This window comes from Plectropomus leopardus, chromosome 13 (genome assembly GCF_008729295.1).
Source record: "Plectropomus leopardus isolate mb chromosome 13, YSFRI_Pleo_2.0, whole genome shotgun sequence".
Classification (NCBI taxonomy): Eukaryota; Metazoa; Chordata; class Actinopteri; order Perciformes; family Serranidae; genus Plectropomus; species Plectropomus leopardus.
Genome location: NC_056475.1, coordinates 13,668,147 through 13,690,876, shown reverse-complemented (window position 1 = coordinate 13,690,876; position 22,730 = coordinate 13,668,147). Strand labels below are relative to the sequence as shown.

General features: G+C 38.3%; 1 protein-coding gene across 1 annotated transcript in view; it reads left to right on the top strand.

Annotated features, from left to right (window-relative positions):
* The window catches only part of acsl6 (acyl-CoA synthetase long chain family member 6), a 50,379-nt gene that overhangs the window by 19,826 nt on the left and 7,823 nt on the right, over positions 1-22,730 (top strand). The window contains exons 5-14 of the mRNA XM_042499559.1: positions 3,977-4,197; positions 7,129-7,243; positions 9,763-9,827; positions 12,728-12,829; positions 13,323-13,422; positions 14,161-14,339; positions 16,055-16,087; positions 16,968-17,019; positions 19,577-19,650; positions 19,879-19,956. Coding sequence (XP_042355493.1) covers positions 3,977-4,197; positions 7,129-7,243; positions 9,763-9,827; positions 12,728-12,829; positions 13,323-13,422; positions 14,161-14,339; positions 16,055-16,087; positions 16,968-17,019; positions 19,577-19,650; positions 19,879-19,956 — 1,019 coding nt within the window. The remainder of the gene's footprint in view (positions 1-3,976; positions 4,198-7,128; positions 7,244-9,762; positions 9,828-12,727; positions 12,830-13,322; positions 13,423-14,160; positions 14,340-16,054; positions 16,088-16,967; positions 17,020-19,576; positions 19,651-19,878; positions 19,957-22,730) is intronic.

Here is a 22,730-nt window from a genome sequence, read left to right as displayed (position 1 = left end):
GTGGGCAGCTGTTTGCACTCAACAGTGAAGGACATTTCATCCAAGAATGTACTAAGACATTGTAACTGCTTCAACACCCATACACAAGCCCAAAACACAGTTGTTTAGTTCAGAACCATCATCGAGTGGTTTCTATTATTTACTCTCGTCAACATTTCCCAGCACTTGAGCAGCTCTAATTCCCCATCAAGAATACTGGAAGTGTGGTAAAAAAGGGACAACAGAAAAAGAGGAATTATCAGTGCAGTAAAAAAGAGAAGCAGCGAGTACTGTGGTGTTTTAGGCACGTTACTGGTTTCTGACACATCAGGGGGATCTGTTGTGCTGTGGTTTTTCAGTTACAGGTGATAGTTTCTATTTGAACCAAAACTTGAGTTTCGCTGAATTAAGAGGATTCGAGCCTCAGTAGAAGTTTGGGAAAACAGCGTCAGGGAGTTTACAGTAGAGCAGTTGAAGGTACTGTGCTTCTGACTTGAATCAAAGCAGTGGTGGTGATGAGTAACAGTTGAGTTACCGTATGTAAATGTGATGTCATATGTCTGTGCGGCTTTACAAATGACTACTACTGACGACTGCTGATGTGCTGCCTGCTGAAAGCATGTGAAAAATTTCCTTTTTTTTTTTTTATCAGTGTTGTACTTGTAGAAATAGAATTCTGTTTCTGTGTCTGTAATGGACTCCTTCAGGATGTCACAAAATAGGACGGTGTTTTCTCTCGGATTCGTGCTAATGTGTGTGACTTTTATTTTACACTGCCAGGAGATATTAAGTGCATCCACTGACACGAGACAGGCTTAACACACACATATGTGCATGGTTGTAGATGCTGAATTACTATAATAAAATTCATGCTGTTACAATTGTCCCTGCGTGTGGGGGCAGATGTAACATTTGCATCCAGTGTTTCAACCAATAGTCAATTGTGACTTTAATAATACTTGTTAAAACAATCGATAACCGTTAATAAGTAGAATGCAGACACAAGTTACTACATAAAACCGGCATCAAAATAGTTCAGGAGGTTTTTGAATAATGACAATGAAAACCAATACTTGTTAAAACTGCCCCTGGTCTCCCCTATTCTCAAAATGACTTAAATCCTGGAGAAATACAGATGAAAAATAGCTGGTCTACATAAAGCTGCCACGTGTATTGTATGTGCGCAGTGCTCGTTTTGTACAGTATTTAATACAGACTCTCCACACCCCCATACACTCATATTTTAAGTGTAATTCAATTGTCAGAACACAAAAAAAACAAAGTTAAGGATTAATTTCACGGACAGAATTTGTATTATTATTTTCTACAGATAATGCAGTACTATTGTTATTGTAAACTCTTTTGACCTGAGCCTTATAACAAAGCATTTCGCTGAACTCTTCAGAAGCACCTCTTCTGATCTCTGATTAACTTAAAACTACACTTGCTTGAAACTGTAGCTCTTGACAGGAAGTAATGCATGTTTTTAACAAAAAAAAGAACAAGGCTCTTAATTATAAAAATAGACGGACAATGTAAAGAAATTTTGACTAAAGTGAACATTTCAGTCAACACAACTAACGGATCATATCATTCTAGAGACATGAACAGGTTGTGAGACTAACAGCAATAACTGGTAGAAGGGAGGTCGGTGTTTAACGCGTTTCATGTTAGAAAAAAAAACAAAATAAATACAATGTTAATTTTCAGAGATATTTGACTTTTGGTGAATTTTCTGGTGGAAGAGGGCTTTGACACATGACCTCGGTATCTTTAAAATCTTGGCAGTCTTCACTGACAGTGTCTAATCACCTTCGTTAGATCTCTAGAGTCAGAAAGAGACTGTTTCTTGACTTGTCGGTTAAACTGGTGTCATAAAATTTTTGTCAGCCATGAAAGTCATACATTAGGTTTCCTGTAACCTGCTTTCATTCTGATGCAGTTTCATATGATTCAGCTTCCCTATAGTAAAGTAATAATAGTGTTTCTACTCAAAATACTAGGTGAATAAGGAAGCAAACGTTCCCACGATCTCAGATATTTATACCTATCAGCCACACTGGTCTGTGACTCTGTTCATGTGGGAGACAGAGAGAAAGTGAGCAGACAGGAAGTGATTCTGATTGGCTGTGAGGTGCAGCAGTGCCCAGACGCCATTCGTTCAGTCAGGTGGTGCTGTCTCTGACTCATTTCCTGCGGGAGGGAAGGAAACCCTCCAGTCAGCTCTGCAGCAAGCCTCCCCCTCAGATAAATTATGCATTTCACGGTGCGCTTGTGTGTGTATGTGTGTAACTGGAGGCTGAGCATGACCGGCACTGTGTGTGTGTGGTATCTAATTTCTAGTCCCACCACTTCGCAGTGCTGTAGTGTAGATTATCTATTCTGAGCTGCTTTTACAGCAAGAGCAAGAATGCAGGGGAAGACCCCTCAATTACACTCATGTGTCTCAGATAACAGGAGGAGCAGGAAGGTTAAATGTATTCATTTAACACTAATATCAGACTAGACTTGCTCAAAGTGGGGTAAACTCATCCCTGAGAAATTTGTAGGAGGGTCTAGTTTTTTGTGTCTGTGGTAAATATCTGTGTCTGCATCTGGCATTTACTCTGAAAACAGTGTATGGTTGATTGCATGTGTGGGTTTCCTACTGCACTACAAAAATAAGCAGGTCAGACAAACTGTTAAACTCTTTCTTGGACGTTGTTTCAATTTATAGGTATGTATATCATTGGCTCACAGAACTAAATACCTTTAGAAATCAGTCAGAAAAACAGCCATCATTTATTTACAGATAATTTCTACTTTGCAAAAGCAGTGGTTCACAAACCTAAAAGCCATTACTTTAATACCGCACCGGAACACCTAATTTGGCTTAATAGCGTATGGATAAGTTATTGACTGATTATGCCAAGTCAAATAAAAACTGCAACTGTAAACTGCAAACAAACACTGATTTTTAACCCTGTTTTAATTAAAATACAATGTGACCCAAATTTCTCAGTATCGAATTATTACATTCATGCATGGATTACTGAAATTCACCAGCAAAATGCCACACAGGTACCAACCAGGCGAGCCACAAAGAGAAACAAGAAGATAACAAGGAGATGCAAAAGAACTGTGAAGAGACATTAAATAGCTCCAAAACCACAAAATGGCCAAAACAAAAGACACAAAATTACTTCAAAGTTACACAAAATAACAACACAAAGGAACATAAGTCAGAAAAAGACACAAAATGAATACAAAGACACACATAATTGCCTCAGAAACAATGACCAAAAAAGATACAAAATCACTTCAATAGACAGAATAAGGAGGACAACCATCAAAAGCACACACAATGACCACGATTTGACACAAAATTACCTAAAAGAGATAAACATAACCACAAAAAGGGGCAAAACAACCATAAAGAGGAACACAGCAACTGAAAAGAGACTCAAAATTGCTTCAAAGCAGCACAAAATAACATCTAAAAGTGGCAAAAAACAGAAAGAGACACAGAATAACTACAAAGTGACCAAAGTGTCCAAAAAAGACCCCAAATACTACAAATAGGCATAACAACAAAACTAAAAAAGGCAAAACCACCCAAAAGGGGACAAAACGACCATAAAGAGACACAAAATGACTAGAAAAAAAATACATTTGCATCATTGTCTTAAGACACATAATTACCATAACAATACAAAGCAACAACAAAAACAAAAAAGAACAGCTTAATAACACCACAAAGTCTGTGTGTCTTGCTCCTGTGTAGGAGAGGTGGTTGGGACCTGAAGCATAACTGGGCCCAGGGGCCCCTTGTCTCATAATCCAATGGTGATTACATTACACCACAGATGGAGTTGTATTAATAAAAACATTTGGACTTTTTAAGGTGTACATGAAATGTTTTTGCCACCATGTCAGATAATTTTTCAGATTTCTGTCACAACAAAGTGCGAAGGTTATTTCAAACATCATAAGTCAAAGAGTGTCGTCTCTCCTGTAGAGCTCAGTTCCACCCTGATGGAAAAGATGCAGGCCAAGGAGATGACGAGTGGCCTGAGAATACCAGAGATGGACGAGCTGGGACAGTTCTTTCGCTCCTTGCCAACCTCCACGCTGGTGGGCATCGGCGCTCTGACTGCCGTGCTGGCGTACTGGTTCGCCACCAGACCCCGCCCCATCAAGCCCCCTTGCAGCCTGCTGCACCAATCTGAGGAGGTTCCGGTAAGATGGAGCACACACCCACATGCACACACAAATAGATTCATGGGTGCATGTGTAACTCTATTAGGGCCTCATTCACAAATGATGACAATATTCTGCAAAAGTGTTTCACTCATTTTCAGACAAATCAAGCAGATAATTTGCACCCCACTTCCCAAAAGTCTTGTTTTTGTCCCTCTTTTTCACTTTTTCAGTTGTAGTTTGATTCACTCACAAAAGTCTGTCCAAACAGTGCTATCTTACCATCCAGCTGCCAAAATCCAAATGAGGGATGCTCTGACTTGATTTAAAAAAATGCTGATACACTCATCTAGGTCACCTTTAGTTGTTATCACAGCTTCATGAGCAGGATGGAGTGCTTTGTGTTTTGTTTATTTCCCCCCTGGGTTTTACCTGTCAACATACATTCCTGCTGCCCTTACAATCTAAACAGTGGAGCTTGCTGGGAAAGCAGCCTGAGAGGCAGACTAGCTGACAACCACCTCTGCATGTATTTCAGGAAAAAAGATATATTTTTAGAACTTTGTTTTATACTGTAATTAAAAAGACATTCGAGCACCAGTTAAAGATAAGGCAGTAATGATATGTTTAGTAAAGATGTAGCCAGCCTATCATTAAGTGTCAGGCCTTTGTTAATCGAAATACATTTTAATTTGGGTGTGGTTCTTTTGGGGTTTTTTTATTTGAGTAAATTTGGAAACCTATGTCAAACATGTAAAAAAAAAAAAAAAAGAAAAAAGACAATTCATCATATGAAAGTGGACAGATAGAAAAAAGAAATATTTACAGACAATAAAAAACATAAAGCAAAAGAAATTGTTAAACACTTGATGACTTTGTGTATCTGAGAAGGAGTGAGAAGAAGTACAAATTTATTTAATCCCACCTCTTCTCCATAAGTCATTGATTTATAATTAACCAGCTTCCTTATTGATTTAAACCTATACCCTAATTAATTTTCTGGCCTGAATATAATATCTACCTTTTATCTTGTCATACAAAAAATATAAAGTCATTACTGACATAATATATTTATCAAATATATAAATTTATTCTTTACATATTTATATGAATGAAGTTTGATCCATTTTTAATGCAACAATTCACATAAAGTTTATAGAAATGTAATACTTTTGTTAGACTGACATTGTTATAGAATGCCAAATTAACCAACTTCATCAAATATGTTGGTTTTTTGTTGTTGTTTGCTTTATGATTGATGCGGCTTCATTGACCTCTGACCCCCAGTTCCAAAACAACACCTGCACCCTTTATATAAACATATATATATATATATATATATATATATATATATATATATATATATATATATATAACTGAGGAGTTTTTCTCTTGGTTGCTGCAAATAGAAAAAAACTCTCACCCTCCCAGGGTGAGTGCTATTTTCAGAATTCTTAAAAGCAACTCAATAAACAGTAAATAAGTGAATGTCCACACAGAAATTAGAATTTTAAGTTCAAACCTTTTAGTGAATCTTTTCAAGCAAGCAGTGAGCAGTTACAGAGCTCTGGATCAGAAATGCCTCTCCCAAGCTGATAACATCAGCGAGTCAGCCTGCATTCTGACGACCTGTTTTTCCCTGATCCAGTATTTTATACTATTACAATGAGAAAATGTGAATGAAGGTAGAGTCATCTTCTGGTTGGTTCCCCTCATTATCTGGCTCCCCTTTCAGCATGGCGTCGTCTTAGGATTGGTCAACTTCAAGGACAATCCCTTATTAGGAATTGTTTTTCTCTTCTAGGTGTCCTGTTGAACAAAATTATAGACACCACACATCCATTCCCTTTTGACCCCCCTCCATTGCACACATCTCCTCCTCCCATCTCCATATTTCAAGCTCTCTTCACGTCATGCTCCCACTCTCACTACTGACCCCCAAGGTTAGACTATCATCCAGGACACTGATTTATGCAGCAATATATCTTGTCTCTTATAAGGAGTAAACATGAACACTGAATCATATACTTACATACTCCAACATAACATATATAAACACACCTTTTATCAGTGCCAAATGTAGACTAGTCTGGTGACGTCATGTCACGAGGAGACGACTGTGGTCTGTTTTTAATAGTTTTGCTAAAATAGCTGAGAACGGTTGTTTTTTACCATGAATAAACACGTGCGTTCTCTAGTGTGCCTTAGTACCAAATACTGAGGGCCTTTCCTTTATACTCGTGACCCTCTTTACAGCCATCTGAAGGCAGCAGGTTTTTGTTCCATCTGCACTCCCTAACTGGAGTGAGATTGTACATTATCAAGCCTCAGCTGCGCACGGCAGATCCGCTGGTTACATTTTTTTCACCAGCATCAGACCGATGTAAAATAACACCTGAATATGGAATAACAAAAGTCTCGTCCTCCGTATTCTTGCTCCTGTGACAACTTTAATACATGTGTGAGAAAGTGACGTGCATGAAAACATGGGAACCAGGAGATGCTATATGTTACCATGTTTAACATCTGCATTACCTTAACCCTTTGATACCTGGAGCCACATCACTTTTTATGTGCTATTTTCAAGCGCATTTCACAAGTTCATTTAAGCACTTGAAAGCACTTGCCCTTTCCCCCATGTTTCTTTTAAAAACATGGGGGAACCCGAACCCATTTGTGATTATATGCATTTGTGAGCTGACAAAAGAGATGGATTATCATTTGGAGAACAAGAGACACAATTTTCTTCTCACTGTCCCTCAGGCTTTTGTATCTGTGTAAGAGTCATTATCATGGAGAAACATTAGATCTGTTTGGGGTTTTGTCAGTTCGTTTTTGGCAAATTTAGTTTTCCATTTTAATGCCAACATCCCCTGAGTTTAGTGAAAAGAAGTTATAAAAGATGATTGATGATATGACACTTTTCTGACACAGTTTCTTTGTCTCTCTTTGTCTCCCTTTCTGCGACAGCATGAGGATGGAGGTCGCAGGTCCATGATGGGCGACAGCTCCAAGCTGCTGACTCATTACCATGACGATGCCAGGACCATGTATGAGGTCTTCCAGAGGGGCCTCCACATATCTGGTGGGTAGGATGTGAGAGGGGAATTACGCACCATTTAATGTTCAGTCACACACAAACCCCTATTCATACAGACGTTCACAGTAATATTGGTGTATACAGAGAGCTGAAGAGTGTTTCTTTATTCTTTTTTCTTCTTTCTCGTTCTATCTACAGGAGAACAAATATGTTTAATGAATCAATAAATTATGTTAATTCCTGAGTTTCTTTTACAGGACTGTCCCAGCAAGGATAGTAGACAGATAATAGCAAATAGGACATACATAGATGTTAAAAAAAAAACCTATAACACATATTAAAGAGGAAAGAAGTGAAATGTGATTAAATAACACCTGTTTATATACCTTTAGAGGAAATACAGAAAGGATATGTCCACATATGTGTCCCGTAAACGTTTCTACTTTCAGTTGGATATTCCCGCTAAAATCTGTCCAAATAGTGTCCTTTTATTATCTAGCTGCCAAAATCCAGATGAGAGAAGCTCATAGTTGATACAGTTGTTTTTTCTGTGTATATTCTTAGTTTAATACACTTAGTAGAATGAGTGTTCCGGCCATTATTTCAGCAGCACATTATAAATAGTATTTATACACATATCATTTTAAACAAGATAAACCATGACGAGTTCTAGTCACAAAGTGCTAATGAATGTTAAAAGTACAAATCACATGACTCTTGTCCATGGATGCTCAATCAAAACACATGGGGACATTCAGTCACTAAAACACTAAATCGGGAATTGATTCCTAACAATTTTGTCACTGTTGTATCTTAATGAAAATGACAATGTGCTCCAATACGCTCAGTACAGTAGGAGATTTACATTAAACTTTTTAAACCATAGTAATGTGTCTTATTTTTAGAAACACAGATGAAATAAAGAAACCATCTGTTGGAAAAAGAGATATAATGTATTTATAGAAAAAAACGAGCCGAAAGCGAGGCAGACTTTACACAGTAAACATTTAAGGATACACAAAAACTTTTCATATATTCTAAAATGTTTTCTCATCACACAGAAGTTTTCAGACTGCTAGATGTAGGCTAAAGTAGGAGTACAATTACCTATATATACACATACACACACACACAAACAAACACAGAGTAATACTGTAATAGTTCCCTTGATGACAATATAAGAAAACCTGATGCTGGAGATAAAATGAATTCTGTGGTTGCCTGGGTGATGGCCGTCGTTGCTAACAGTAACAGCATCACAGCTCACAGCCAGGGAGTATAAAGTGACTAAGTGACTGACTCACAATGCAGAGATATTCCTATTTATCGGCACTCCATCCACACCTGCTTCCCAGCGAGCCTCAACGTCAGAAGTAACTCAACTTACTGTAGCTCATAATCTTTTTTTTTTTATTCTTCCATTTTTAGAACAAGAACATAGAACCTTTTTTTTTTTTTTAACTTTTCAGGTAAATTATTCATTGTGATGTTAAAAAATGACATTACAATATATAAAAACATCAGCATTTGTTAGTTTAAATAGTATTCAGTAACAGTTGCATATTTTAAAAAAATTCAGCAGTACACTATCATTAGTTTGGAGTTATGTTTGTGTCCACCTGATGAATAAAAGTCCAAGATTCACACTTCTTTTAGCTCTTTTTTCTACCAACTTAAACAAATAGCAGGCTCTCAAGCTGCTAAATGTGCAAATATATTCACCAGCTGGTTACAAACTGTGATGACTGCTGTTTGGAGCTAAGCAGGTAGTGTTTCTAAAAAAAATAAAAATAATAATAATTCTGAAAACCGTTTTCTGCTGCAGAAACTTACACCACGAGAGTGGTAAATGTGGACCAAAACAATAAGGTTGTGGGCCAGACAGCTAAGCAACAAACTTATTATTTTTTCTTTGTTTATGTTTTTTCTTTTTTCTTTTCTTTCTTTACTTTGCTTTTATCATGTGATTTTTTTTTTGCTTCTTCATTTTAGCCCTGCCTTCTTTTTCTGTTATTGTTTCATTGTTTTACATCATGTACCACTGCCTTTTATGCACCTTGTTTAAACTTGTAAACCTGCATGAAGCAGACCCGCCCAATCGCCTTTACTGGAGGGCACTTTTTGTTTATCTCTTGTGGTTTTTAAATGTGCTTTTACAAAAGGGACTTGACTTGAAACTCACTATCAAGCTTTGTAAAGTCTATGGCTGTATGTTTAGCGACCCCTTTCACATAGCTTTTTACGCTGTCTTTATTAAAAAAATAGTTATTTCATCCCTGTTAAGTCTGTTTTAAAATATATGGTATGACTTTATGACATCAGGATGATTCACTTTACAGAGAAGTCTTCTGAATTACCCTTTCAGCCGCAGGACTCATCAGCGAACGAATGCACTAAGAAGGCTCTAAGGTTACACAGGTTTTGTGTGATCCTCATCACCACCAGGGCTGCTACCATTTTGGTTTTGAAGTGTAACGCTTGTTCCACCTGGAAAATAATAACTTTACATCAAAGTGGTGTCTGAACTATAAAATGTTTATGATGTGCCACTGTGTGTTGAACAGGTGATGGACCTTGCTTAGGCTCGCGGCTCCCGAACCAGCCTTACAAATGGATATCCTACAAAGAGGTCAGTGCCATTCAGGGGACATCTCATCTCCATGTAACAATGATGCAACAGGGAGATGTCTAGCGTGTGAAAACTACCACAGGACACAAATTACTTCTGAAAATGGTGATAAAGAAGATGTTAGGTTGTTTTTACGGTTACATGACATTTAAAGGTCTTTAGTCTTTTTTTTGGCAGACATAATCATCTGTCTTTGCCATGGAAAAAAAAAATCACAAAAGACACATGGGATTTCCACCTCCTATAAATGTCAAACATTATTATCACTCATAAGCAGCTTTATAATGATGTTTAATGAGCTATGATCTTCCCATCCAGTCGATTTAAAGGTACATTCTGAAGAAAGATACCTAATTCACAGGATGTCAAACACTTTTAAATTTATGCCTTTAAACATTATATTTGCAGCCCCAGATGAAAACTGTCCCCAGATAATAAATGAATTTTTTTGTTGAGTGAAATATTTAAATTTAGGGTTCAGTCAAGAACAAAATTGAATCTAAGCTTCAACTTAATTATTTAATTTCCTGAAGTTTCACTTTATATACATTGTTTTTAATTTGTCTAGTTGTTTTTTTTCTCTTCTTTTTATTTGAGATTATATTGTTATGTCCCAATGTTATGTCTATGTTATGTGTATTATTAGTTGCCTGTAATAAAATATATATACAAAAAACAAAAGAAACAAAATAGAGAAACCCTGCCGCTTTGCGTTGATAGTTTGGTATGACTACCTGCCCAAGGTCTGGCTCTAGAATTTAGGCCTGCCTTAAAAAATGAGATGGTACATCTCAAAGGGGTTATTCCTAATGAAGATTTTTTTATGTTATTGCATACCTAACCTTGAAGTAATTGTGTAAGTTGACACTCAGGTGTAGTTGTAACCTGTGAACCACAGAGTTTGTTACACCAAATCTGCCAAGCAACCAAGCCTGGCACCGCCGTCCATAATCTATTTGACCCTTTGAAACCTGAGCATATTGGTTTGATTTGTTTTGATAACAGCGAAAAAAAGCAATGGGCAGCTTGATAAAAACTGTTTCATAAATTGCAATAAATTAGTAGATGGTGACAAGAATATTACCCCCAAATTAGTGTTAAAAAAAGAGGGAAGGATTATTCAGGAATTATCCCCAAAAATATGGAAAATTATGTTACAGAAAACAGTATAATACATAAAGGAAATACAAACACACACACACACACACACACACACACACATATACGTATAAACTCCTTTTCTTAGGTCATTTTCTTTTTTGTTTTTTACATTTTTTTCACTTGCTTTCAAGTAATTTCCTTGTTAAGTTGTTTGTTGCTTTATCCCCATGTTTTTAAAAGAAATCGAACCAATTTACTCGGGTTTGAAAGGGTTAAATAGACCACTAAATTGAGAGAGTGTGGTCTGTGGAGGAAATACAGAGAGTGCCGTATGATGTGATGTATAAATCCAGCGGCTTGAATTGACAGCCTAACTAAGCTAAGCTTGAAGGCCTCGATCCATTTTTGAAAAAAAGTAATTTTCTGAGACGTCAAAACCTGTCTGGTTGGCATCTCAGTTTGTCAGATCACTATCCTGCTACACTGCCTTCACAGGATTGTCATGGATCATTGCCTTTCTATGCTGCAACAACATTGATAATGTATGAAATCCGCAGGCTGCTGTGCAGAAGCCCATTTGTTGACTTTGTTACCACTAATGCTAGTTTATCCTACATGAGAAAGAATTTTAGAGTAAGATGAAATGTGATCTTTTGGGAGAAAGTTGAAGGGGAATTTCATTTGGAAAAGCAGCGTAAAAATCATCTCAGTAAATGCCTTGGGCAAGAAGTGAATTATGCAACCTTCAACATTTATTAATGACATATTATTACTTCACAGTGGTGGGTGGAAGTTTTGTTTTTGTTAAGTCATTTCACTGTAATTCCCAGAAATGCCAAAGAAGTCCATGTTGGAAAATAATGAGCAATTTTCCGGGGAGACGTGGGTGGCACGTTCTTGTTCAGAGACGTGGGTGGCACGTTCTTGTTCAGGAATGTTCTTTGCTGTCCTGGCACCGTTACATATGTCCTGTCTACACGAATGTCTTTCGCAACCACTGTAACTTGGGAAATTAGACTTTTGTCAAATCATCAATTTAAATAATAGAAGGTCGCACTTTTCTCCAGAAATGAAATTAATTCTAAAATTGGGCTTAAAATTAAGGAAGTGATCTTTGATCTTTGTGTTTTATATGTGATGCCTGTGTTGTTGTTTCTTAAGTAGCAATGATGTGTAGATGATGAAGAAACCTCCGCTGACACCGACTTGGTTGCATAAGAATCAGTTTATTACAACGAAGTTTAACATCCACCAGGCACCATGGTCTGCCTGGGAGAGGATTCAGGATCAATGCAAATCTCTCTATCTTAAGGCTCATGCAAGTCTCTTATATAGGTACAGGCATCAATACATTCTTCAGTAAAGCAACTCTTCACCTGCTGTGATCAATCACAAGACCCCACAAATATGTCCTTTTTTGAAAGGAGCCTCATTCCATGTTATTTAAGCCTGGCGCCAGTATTCTGCACACTTGGCTCACAGGCCTAACCATCCCTAGACCTCTGACCTCGAGGCCTCCTTGCCTGACAAGAGATGGAGCACAATATACCTCACATGGTAACAAATAAACTCCAAACTATAACCAATACAAACATGGATTTCCATTTTTTTTCCAGGAGTCTAAATAACACGGATCATTGGGGGAGCATTTCTGCTTCTTACTATAACTGCTTCCCAAGAATTTGAAATGCAAAATGAGGGTCAAAATGTGTGTTGTTCAAGAAAATTTAAAGACCATTCAGCATTTGTTACGTTCCACTTGGTCTAATCAGCTGCTGTTCCATCTCTTCACTTGATAGGTGACGGCCCGGGCCGAGCATCTGGGTTCAGGCCTTCTGCACCAGGGCTGCCAGCCCAACCCCGACCAGTTCATAGGAGTGTTCGCGCAAAATAGGCCAGAGGTGACTCTGACTCTTTTAAGTTTTCAGTTTCTTAACTTTTCATTCTGTCTCTCTCTCTGTGGCCCAGGCCATTAAAGTCAACACAAACACACACACAATCAAAAGCTGTACAAACTTCTGTTAGAATCCTAACATGGAGATCCTCTCCAATTTTTACACTCACTTTTTCTGTCTTGAAAAATAGATAATAAATTAACAAACAAACAAATAAATAAAAAGGGCTGTCAAACAATTAATTATTTTTTAAAAATCACAGAATTTCAATGGTTAATTTCAATTAGTTATTGTTACTGACACGATTAACGCATAAACCCTGACAGCCCTAAAAAAGAAAAATAATCAGCTTTGAATTATATTTATGTTGCTTTTTCAACACTGAAAATGTAACATAAATATAGAAGTAAAAGTATGTGTTTAAATTCAGAAGTTTTATACCTCATAGATAAATGAACTGTAACCCCTGACCTATGACTCCTGATGTGTGTGATTTTAGTGGATCATCTCAGAGCTAGCTTGCTACACCTACTCCATGGTTGTGGTTCCCCTCTATGATACACTTGGCCCAGACGCCATACGGTTCATCATTAACACTGGTAAGAATGCACACAAACAACTGACACAAATGCAAATACACAACAGTTTTCAGGAGAGATAATGTCATCTAGACCTATTAAGGTTTTAGTTTCACATGTGCTAAATACAGCAAACTTCTTGCTGAAGGAATAAACTACAAAGCCTGTAACTAATGTTATTTAAGAGTTTTTACTCACTGCAGATACAGTTTGTATCTGGATCAACATTGGGGGCGACAGTTATGAAAAGGAGGATTTAAGGGTCCTCTGCCAGAAAATTTAGCATTAAACACCTAATTTTCTGCTTTCTTGTGAATGTTTATGTACTTATTTGTGCCTGTTTTGTGCCAATTTATGTGTGTAAATGTTTTGCATTTTGTCGAAAGAAAAGCCCTGTTATTTTATGTTTGAGGGACAAATGGACACGTTCTAAATATTGAGGGGTGCGTGTCCTCTGCATCCGCTGAAAAATCTTCTCCTGTGCATATCAGTGAGACTGACTCAGGCAGTAGCTTTAGCAGTGGAGCGCCCCTCACTGGTGACTGAGAGCACTTACTCCCTTAATAGAGCCATGATGTGATAACTCTGCTGAGTCGTTAACCTTTAAACACAGCTAGTTTGTACTGAACTGATGGCAAATTTCGGCTGAATTCCCCCTCCACATCTGTGCCTTTTTGTCTGTTTTGTTCCTTTTCGTTTCTTATTCTGCTGATATTCACACAAGGGTGCATGTGCTCTTGTGTGCTTGTGTCATTTCAGCTGACATCTCCACAGTCATCTGTGACAAAGTGGAAAAAGCTCAGGTGCTTCTGGAGAACGTGGAGCGAAAGGAGACTCCAGGCCTGCAAAGAATCATCCTGATGGATGACTTTGACTCCGCCCTTATGGAGCACGGCAAGCGCTGCGGCGTCCACGTGCAGGCCTTGCAGGAAGTCGAGGTGTGGCTCACGGAGTTTGCTGTTTGATAATCATTGTCTTGAAAATTAGGCCCAGCTCAACTGATGCCGGGTAGGACTACACTACTGCACAGATTTTTCGCGTTCATGTTGAGAAAGTTGGATTGGAGCGACGCCATTGTGATTTTATGGTCTGGAAAAAATCAAAAGTCTCAACTGTGCAAAAGTTGAAACTCCATGATAAGCCAGTCAAAACAAACTGATCTTTAGATTTGGTCAGCACGCAATCAAAAGCTAAGTTATTTTTTCGGGTATGTTGAGTGAGATCTTTATCTAGTCCTCTTTGATTCCCAAAAATCTAATGAATGGGGCATTTTACGAGCACAAAATCACGCACAGGCAACAGGAGACAGTGCAATACAGATTGTCATGAGATGTTATGCCTCTATGTCTGAAGTGGGCATTTACAGTAATCCCACTGCTCTTTTCATTATCATAACTGCTAATGCTTCATAAGCACAATTACAAAAAACTGACATGTCAGACTGGTTCAGCACGTACGTACGTAATGAGCACATCATGAAGACAAAGAGCAACAGAAGAAGGAAAACATTCTGCATGCTTATAAAATAAACAAGGTTTTTACAGCTCGATGAGGACATTCCAGTGAGCTGATTCACAGGAAAGTAGCTGGCAGTCACATCTGTACCTGACTGTCATTAATCTGTGATGATCAACTTTATTGTCTGAAGTGTGCCGGTGTAACAGACAGCCAGCTTATCTGGTTTACCAGGTGGCTTAAGAGAAATAAGAGGACTTATTGCAAATGCTGTTTAACACTCACATGCAATCACATTTCAGCAGCAAAGCATACACAAATGCAGGGGGATGCATGAAAGCATGTTGAGTTTCCATCAGCATAGAAACACAATCTGGCCTCTGGTTCAGAAAATGTACAGAACTCAAAGAAAACCAACTGTTTAAGATGATGGGGAAATAACTCTAAAGACATATCTGATCGTGGGTGGATTACTGAATGGGCATACAAAGCACAGGACTTCACCTGCAAAATGTCACTCATATTAACATGTATCCTCAAGGTAGAGACTCAAAATTACCACAAAAAGGTGCAAAGCAACTGCAAAGAGACACACAGTAACCTCAAAAACACAAAAAAGGATCTCAGAGACATAAAGTGACACAAGAGAGACACAAAATTACCTCAGTATGACACAAAACAACCAAACAAAAAAGGCATAATATGGCCTCAAAGAAACATAAAATTATCTCAGAGAGACACACAAAATGCATTGCAGGGGGATATATAAAATTACCTCAAAAGACAAACACACTGACCAAAAAGGATACAAAATGAGCCCAGGGAGACACAAAATGACCACAAAAAGACCCAAAATGACCCCAAAGAGATGCAAGATGACTTCAAAGAGATACAAATGATCCCAGACAGACTTAAAACTAACCAAAAAAGACACAAAATGACTTTAAAGAGACATAATATTACCTCAAGGAGACACAAAACAACTACAAAGAGACCCAAACAACACAAAAAGAGACAAAATAACCATACAGTCTGTCTGTTTTGCCCCCATTTGGAAGAGATGCTGAGGCCTATTGCATATCTGTGCCCAGGGGCCCAATATCTCATGATTCCCCTATATGTCTTATAATATAATTTTAATGTAATTTATATTAAAGTGTCAAATCAAAATTTTTTTATATGTTTTTTTCTTTCACAGGCTCTGGGCAGAGAGCACCACAGAAAACCTATAGTAAGTACTAATTCTTGATTCCACTCTATATAGGAAAGATTAGGAAGAACATTCTACAAACATTTATGAGCTGCAGAGGATAAATTATTTTCTAACTAAGATGGTGAACTTGGTAAACATTAAACCCTCCAAACATCAGCATGTGTCATCGTTAACATGTTAGCAGTTAGCATGCTGATAATAAGCATTTAGAGTATAGCCCTTATAGTAGCTGTGGTCTGTAGACTTTTAGTCGTGTTTTGACTGTACATAAGGATGAGTCATTTGTTTTTTGGTATAAATATGAACTTGGTTAACAGCAGATGTAATTGAACCTGTTGAGAGGCTGTCAAGGGATTAATGTTACTAATAATCCGTGACATTCTCTTATCAGTGAATACATAATACTGTGTTGCTGAAAGCATTTACATTTTCTGTTCTGTCCAACATAAACACACATGTCAGTCTGTGACGGATCTTACGGTTTCACCCACATTTTGCTGGTGTGCACAGATTACACACTGAACACTGGCAGTTCAGCTCCATACATCTCACTACTGGGTACAAGTCAGCTAAGCGAGTAAGCCATTTATTTTCCGCTGAAAATTAGAGAGAGAGTCACTTCAAATAGTGATTGCATTGAATGCACTTCAAAGAAACTGTCTTGCTGACAGATTTTTGGCATCTTACACATGAACACTGCACGTACTACAGAGGAAATGGGACAGCACCAATGACTTTAAATGCAGTGTGTATCTACGTACGTATTCATTCAGCATGCCTTACTCTGTTGTGACAGGTGCTGGTGCAGGTCTCTATCAAAAAAGGTGCAAGAAATAAATGTTTATGTCACGATAACGTACATGTAAATCTCTTGCTCTGACTGATTTTGTCTCCACAGCCACCAGCACCAGACGACCTTTCTATTGTGTGTTTCACCAGTGGAACCACAGGTAATAATTGTGTAAACTGTATGAATAACACGCACCATGAGAAATATGAAAAGATAGACAAAAAAAAATCTGTCAAGTATCTAAAAATGCACAATTTGGATAAAAAACTTCTGTATGCTGAATATAATTAGCTGACAACCACACCTTTGCCAAGGTTTCCTTTGCTGACATCAATCCAAGAACTGTTTTTGGCTTTTTACCTGCTGCACAAAGTTCACTGATCTGATGCTGTTTCCTTAAAATCTCGTCAAACAGTAATGTGCTCTCTCACTTATAATCAAATATAAACCTCCCCTTTTCTGTTGGTTATTTATTCACAAGTTATAACTTAGAGTTAAGCAAGATTTTGTGAATACATATACAACTGCAGAGCTGCAGAGGTCACCACTAACACACTTGTTCTGCATTGATAAATACGGTAAACAGAACAACCTGCTGATTAACACCTGTTCATGTCATAACATTTATTTTTTATTAAGAAGATTATTGTTGAAAAGTTGATAGTTGAAAAGTCCAAGCTGGGACTGTCATCAAGTTATTCACTGATAACGCTGTGTGTTGGCTGCAACATCACCTTCCCTTTGCTCTCTGGCTGTTGATCTCATGTGACTCAGTGGATACAGCAAGTCGCTGACACTGTTTAGTCGAGGCAGTTTGCCAGTTCAAACTGGGACCACCCTTGGATCGCCACACTAAAGATAAAAGTTCCCATGACGTCCTTGAGTGCTGTAGATAAACATTTGATTATAACGATAAAAACAAATGCTTCAGGGTTCAAAACACCACTTAATATGCACTTTCAAAAATGGCACATATAAGATAATTATTCTGGGTACTAGGTTTTCTCATGTTTGGATTTCTTGTTAAACCCAAGAGTTTGCTGTATATTGTTTTAAATATCAAAATGAATTAAGTAAGGTCTTTTCTGTGTAATGCATTTGATTTTCTTTCCTAAGAAAAACACAAGCCAAAAGTATACTGCATTAAAATAAAAACAGAGAAGCTTCCTTATTGCTGGGACAATAATGATTTTTAAACCTAAAAGGGGACCAAATACTTCAGATGAAGGTGAGACTGGAGCATTTACTGTAAATGAATCCTGTTTCTTCACAACAGCAGAGTGACCTAGTGCCATCTATTCATTATATAAATATATAAATGGCTACTCCGGATTCCCCAGCATGCCAAAGGGCGGCACATTCGTGTGAGTGAGGAAGCACTGCTGTTTTTGGAGGAGGTCTTATCTTTCAACCAATAGCCAAGGGATGAAAAACAGGTCATTTGAGGACACAGTGGTGTCAGTTTACATGTGACTGCAGCTCCAGCACCATGAGCCACTGAAAACGCTGCCACCTGCTGGCTTTTAGGCAGACATGCAGCCAGTCAACATTGGGTTAAATTTCCACACATCACTCTCCATTTCCAGAGAATTCCCTCTGACTTTGTTGCAACATCTATTCAGCCCCAAGCATTAAACATTGTTCACAGATGTTTGAATCAGATGATAGGTCTGGAAAGAAAAATGCTTTTTGTAAGAGTCATTGCTTTACACACTGTGTGTTTAGACACGGCTGAGCAATGCAATGACATTACTTTAACTGGGAACAAAAATGTTAATTTTAGTCTGATGGTGGAATTGCCAAACACTTAGACATCTGAATAAGAGATTTTCTTTGTTGTTTTTCTGTTTTTTAATTGTGATGTAACTGGTTTTTGAACTTCCATTTGAAGTAATGGCGGCACATAGCTTCAAAAAACAGTCTGGTATTTGAATATGTATTTGATCATGTATTTAAAGAATTTAAAGGCAAAGTAGCATCAGAAACAGAAATAATCAATATTCCTAAATTTTGATAGTATATAGGCATGGATGGATTAATGAACGGGCCTATTGGGCACAGGTTTGGCAGCCCAAAGTGTCAAGAACTACACCAGGCTTTGACTTTGAAGTCAATTTTCGCAGGGGCCAAACTGTGAAAAACAAACCTTGAGATGTTTTTCTGTAGGCCAGCCTGGAGGCTAACGTCCCCCTGGTTCCCTCGCCAAAAAGCCTGTGGGATTTTTACATTGGATTGTGGATCATATAAATTAATTTGAAGTACCGGTAACCACCCTTACACACTCATTTAAACTCACTTAAGTAATTGATTGAATTAAATTATAAATTTAAGCCCACAGTGACCTGCCAGTCAGTGACCCTCTGACAGAGGTCCAGGCTAATTATTTATAGATTAAATCAAATGTTTGTTTATTAACTGGCTTCTGGCCTCTTGTCATTTTGCAGTAGAGACCTTAGCATGTTGAGTATTCCTGGTCTATAGTTTACAGTGTGTCTGCTTTGATTATCAAACCTAGCTGAACACTTTACCAGCACAACAAAAAAGTTCTTTTGGCAATACTAATCATTCTTGGGTACTGGGAGCAAAATTCGCGGGAATTTCTGCAGAACCCAGGTTTGGGTTGTTTTCCCATGTCTGATTCCTGAAATGACTATCCCTCAGCCAGGTGAAGGCAGTAAAAACTTCATTGTGTGTATCTTTTTTGTCTGCTTACACAGGAAACCCAAAAGGAGTCATGCTCAGCCATGGAAACGTGGTGGCAGATTTCTCAGGCTTCCTTAAAGTAACAGATGTGAGTGATTGTGTCTGGTATTGTCCTTTTCCTCTGAACTACTTTGTAACTCTCCCAGAAACATCATTTAATCAGCAGAGATGACTTGAGGATGTCTAACATAATAAGTGATTCATCAATCTAATTTTATTGAATCTCTTGTGTTTACCCCTGCAGCTTCACAAAATGTTTTTGTTGAAAGATGATTGTTAAGGTCACATGACTGTTTCCTGTTTCTGTCCCCTGCAGAAAGTTATCTTTCCCAACCAAGATGATTGCCTCATTTCCTTCCTGCCACTGGCACACATGTTCGAGAGGCTAATCGAGGTAAATGGACTGAATTGGGATCATTTACCACAGGAATGTAAAAGTTACGTGTTAGGATGTTAGGAGTGTGCGGGGGCAGGGAGAGGATGTGACTTTGAAGGTGGTCCTTAATTTGAGATTTAGTGTGTGGGAGGGAGAAGAGTTGGAGGGAGGAAAGGAGGGAGGGAGGGGAAGGCTGTGTGCTAACTTTCCTCTCTTTTCCTTTAGTTTCGTTTTCCAACTTGGATGATGAATGCCACACCAGCATTTTACAGCCAAGAGGCCAATAAGCAATATTGCATCATTTTCTAGACTGCTGAAGCACGTATAGACACGTATACACAGACAGACACACACCCACACACGCACACGCACACGCACACACATACACACACACTCACTCACTTATATGCATACAAAAAACACATTTTTGAGAATGTTATCAGAGAATACATTTTCATGCACAGCAGGAACCCATTTACTGTAAAAGTTTACCTGCAGCTAGGCCCATCATCAGGGGGGTCAAAGGGTACAGATAATGGGGGGATCATACAAAGGTCCATGGTTGAGCCTTAAATGGTACAGCAATTAAAGTAAAAGTACAACAATTTACACGCTGACTTAAATCAATTACAACACAATTTCTATGTATTTACATAATAAATGAATGTATGGAAGGAGCAGAGAGGGAATAGCCAAACGTCTGGCTAAAACAAATGTGAGGAAGCAGCAGGTGTGACAGGCGGAGCTGAAGGTGAGGAGTTTGTCAGTCTTATCTTACCAAGAAAAATCCATGGTAAGGGCCTCAGCCCCCCCCCCCCCGTCCCCCAGTCAATATATATATTTTCATATGGCAGCTCATCAGTAATCCAGTGTCTCCTCTAATACTATACTTTTGAACCAAAACTGGAATTTTTAACAATTTGGACAGCTGGACACTGTAGTGAAAGCACCATACGCCCATACAGTGCCTGAATTTAACAAAGTGTCTACTGTTTAACTGCAGAACACTTTTTTTTTTTTTTAAGTTTCAGTTTTAGTCAGAAAGCAAAGAGTGAGATCATTTTCCATTTCCAAGTTAAACCTTACAGAACCAGTGCGACAAAATGCCCCTTTATGGGTGGATTTTCCCCATCTTCCTGTCCCAACAAGGACAATTACTTCCCCTGGGATTTAAGACATCATACACACATGTGCAGTGATATCATTCTCAAACAAAGACATAATCAGTGAAGATTATTTTAGGGACTCTTAATGTTTGTGTCCTCTCAGTCACTTGTCAGATGACGGCTCACAGTCTCCTCAGCAACAATACCTAATCACATGAAAGCACACAGGAAACATCAGATCTGCTATAAACGGCCGCACAGTGCACCTTTTCTAACTTTTCCTTTTTTTTTTTTTTTTTTTTTTTTTTTGGATCATCATATCCAGATGCATTGCCAACTTGATCAGTTTGGAATAGTTGCCATTTTAATTCATCCTGCTGGGAACAAATAAGGATATATTTCCCAGATTATAACATTTCACAAACAGAGCTGATTATATGAAGTAGTATGTTTCGGTTGGAAGCAAACACCCCGTGCATTGGTAGCTCTGGCAGCTTCAGTTTTTCATCCACTGTGTGTCACACCAGTAGTTTCCGTTCAAGTTTTGGCCAAATGTTGACAGCAAATACATCAGTTACCCTCCAGGCCTCAGACAGCAGGGCAGTAAGTGGAGGATGCTTTTACTGAGAATCTGTGAAGCCAAAATCTGTCAATCAAAGGCTCTGGGTGATTGTTAAGACTGCTTTTGCTTGCTGATTTATGATTAGTCATACTCTGAAGGGGAAAAAATCCAGTTTCTGTCCAGCTGTGGTTGCCAGAAACATTCTGTAAGAAATCAGAAAAAAAATGTAATAACTTTACTAAGCAACTTGTACATTTCATAATTTAACACTGTTGGCTGAATTAGAACACGTATAAATTGTGAAATGTAAAGGTTGTCCTGCAATACATACCGCATTCAAACATTTTTACTCTATTTTTTACAGAATTATTCTGCCAGCCACTGCTGCCAGTTTCTTCCCATAAAAACAACTGATTTTTTTTTTACAGTGTAGGCTGAAACCAGTCAGTCCTTATAGACCCTATATTAAAATGCCTAATTTTACAGTAGAAGTAAACTTGTTTACAGCCTGGTACCAAAAAAAAAAGAAAGACAGAATATTAAAAAGATTTTTAGTCTCTGAAGCTAGTTTCCCAGTTCATGACAATAGTATGGGGGCTGAATCTTTACATTACTCACCTGTTAACATTTTATTAGACTTAGAGTTACACATAATTAAGGGTGGTCTGCCAGCCTGTCGCCCAGATATGGTCACTTCTGGCTCAAAAACAAAAACAAAAACAAAACCAGATGGCGACAGCCGTAATGCCAAACTCTTGCTTCACAAACCAATATGTGACATCACAGTAGCTGTGTCTATTATTTTATACAGTCGATGTAATGAGCCTATGGCGTGTACCCACCAAACGCGATGAAAAATGATCGCGCCTCAAGATTACATACAAAGTCAATGCAAAGACGCGATTTGACGCGTCATTTTGCCANGTGAAGACGCGCCGCGACAGCCTATCAGCGTTGAGATCGTCATCGACGTGCTGATGTATGGACGTCCTGGTGTTCCCTCGCAAAATCTAATCAAACCGCCAGAAACAATGGAGGAGCAGCTTATCATCGCCGTCACCGCTCACCCAGAGCTGTACGACAGTTCCTGTCCCTGTACAAGGGACAGGGACAGAAAGAAAGAA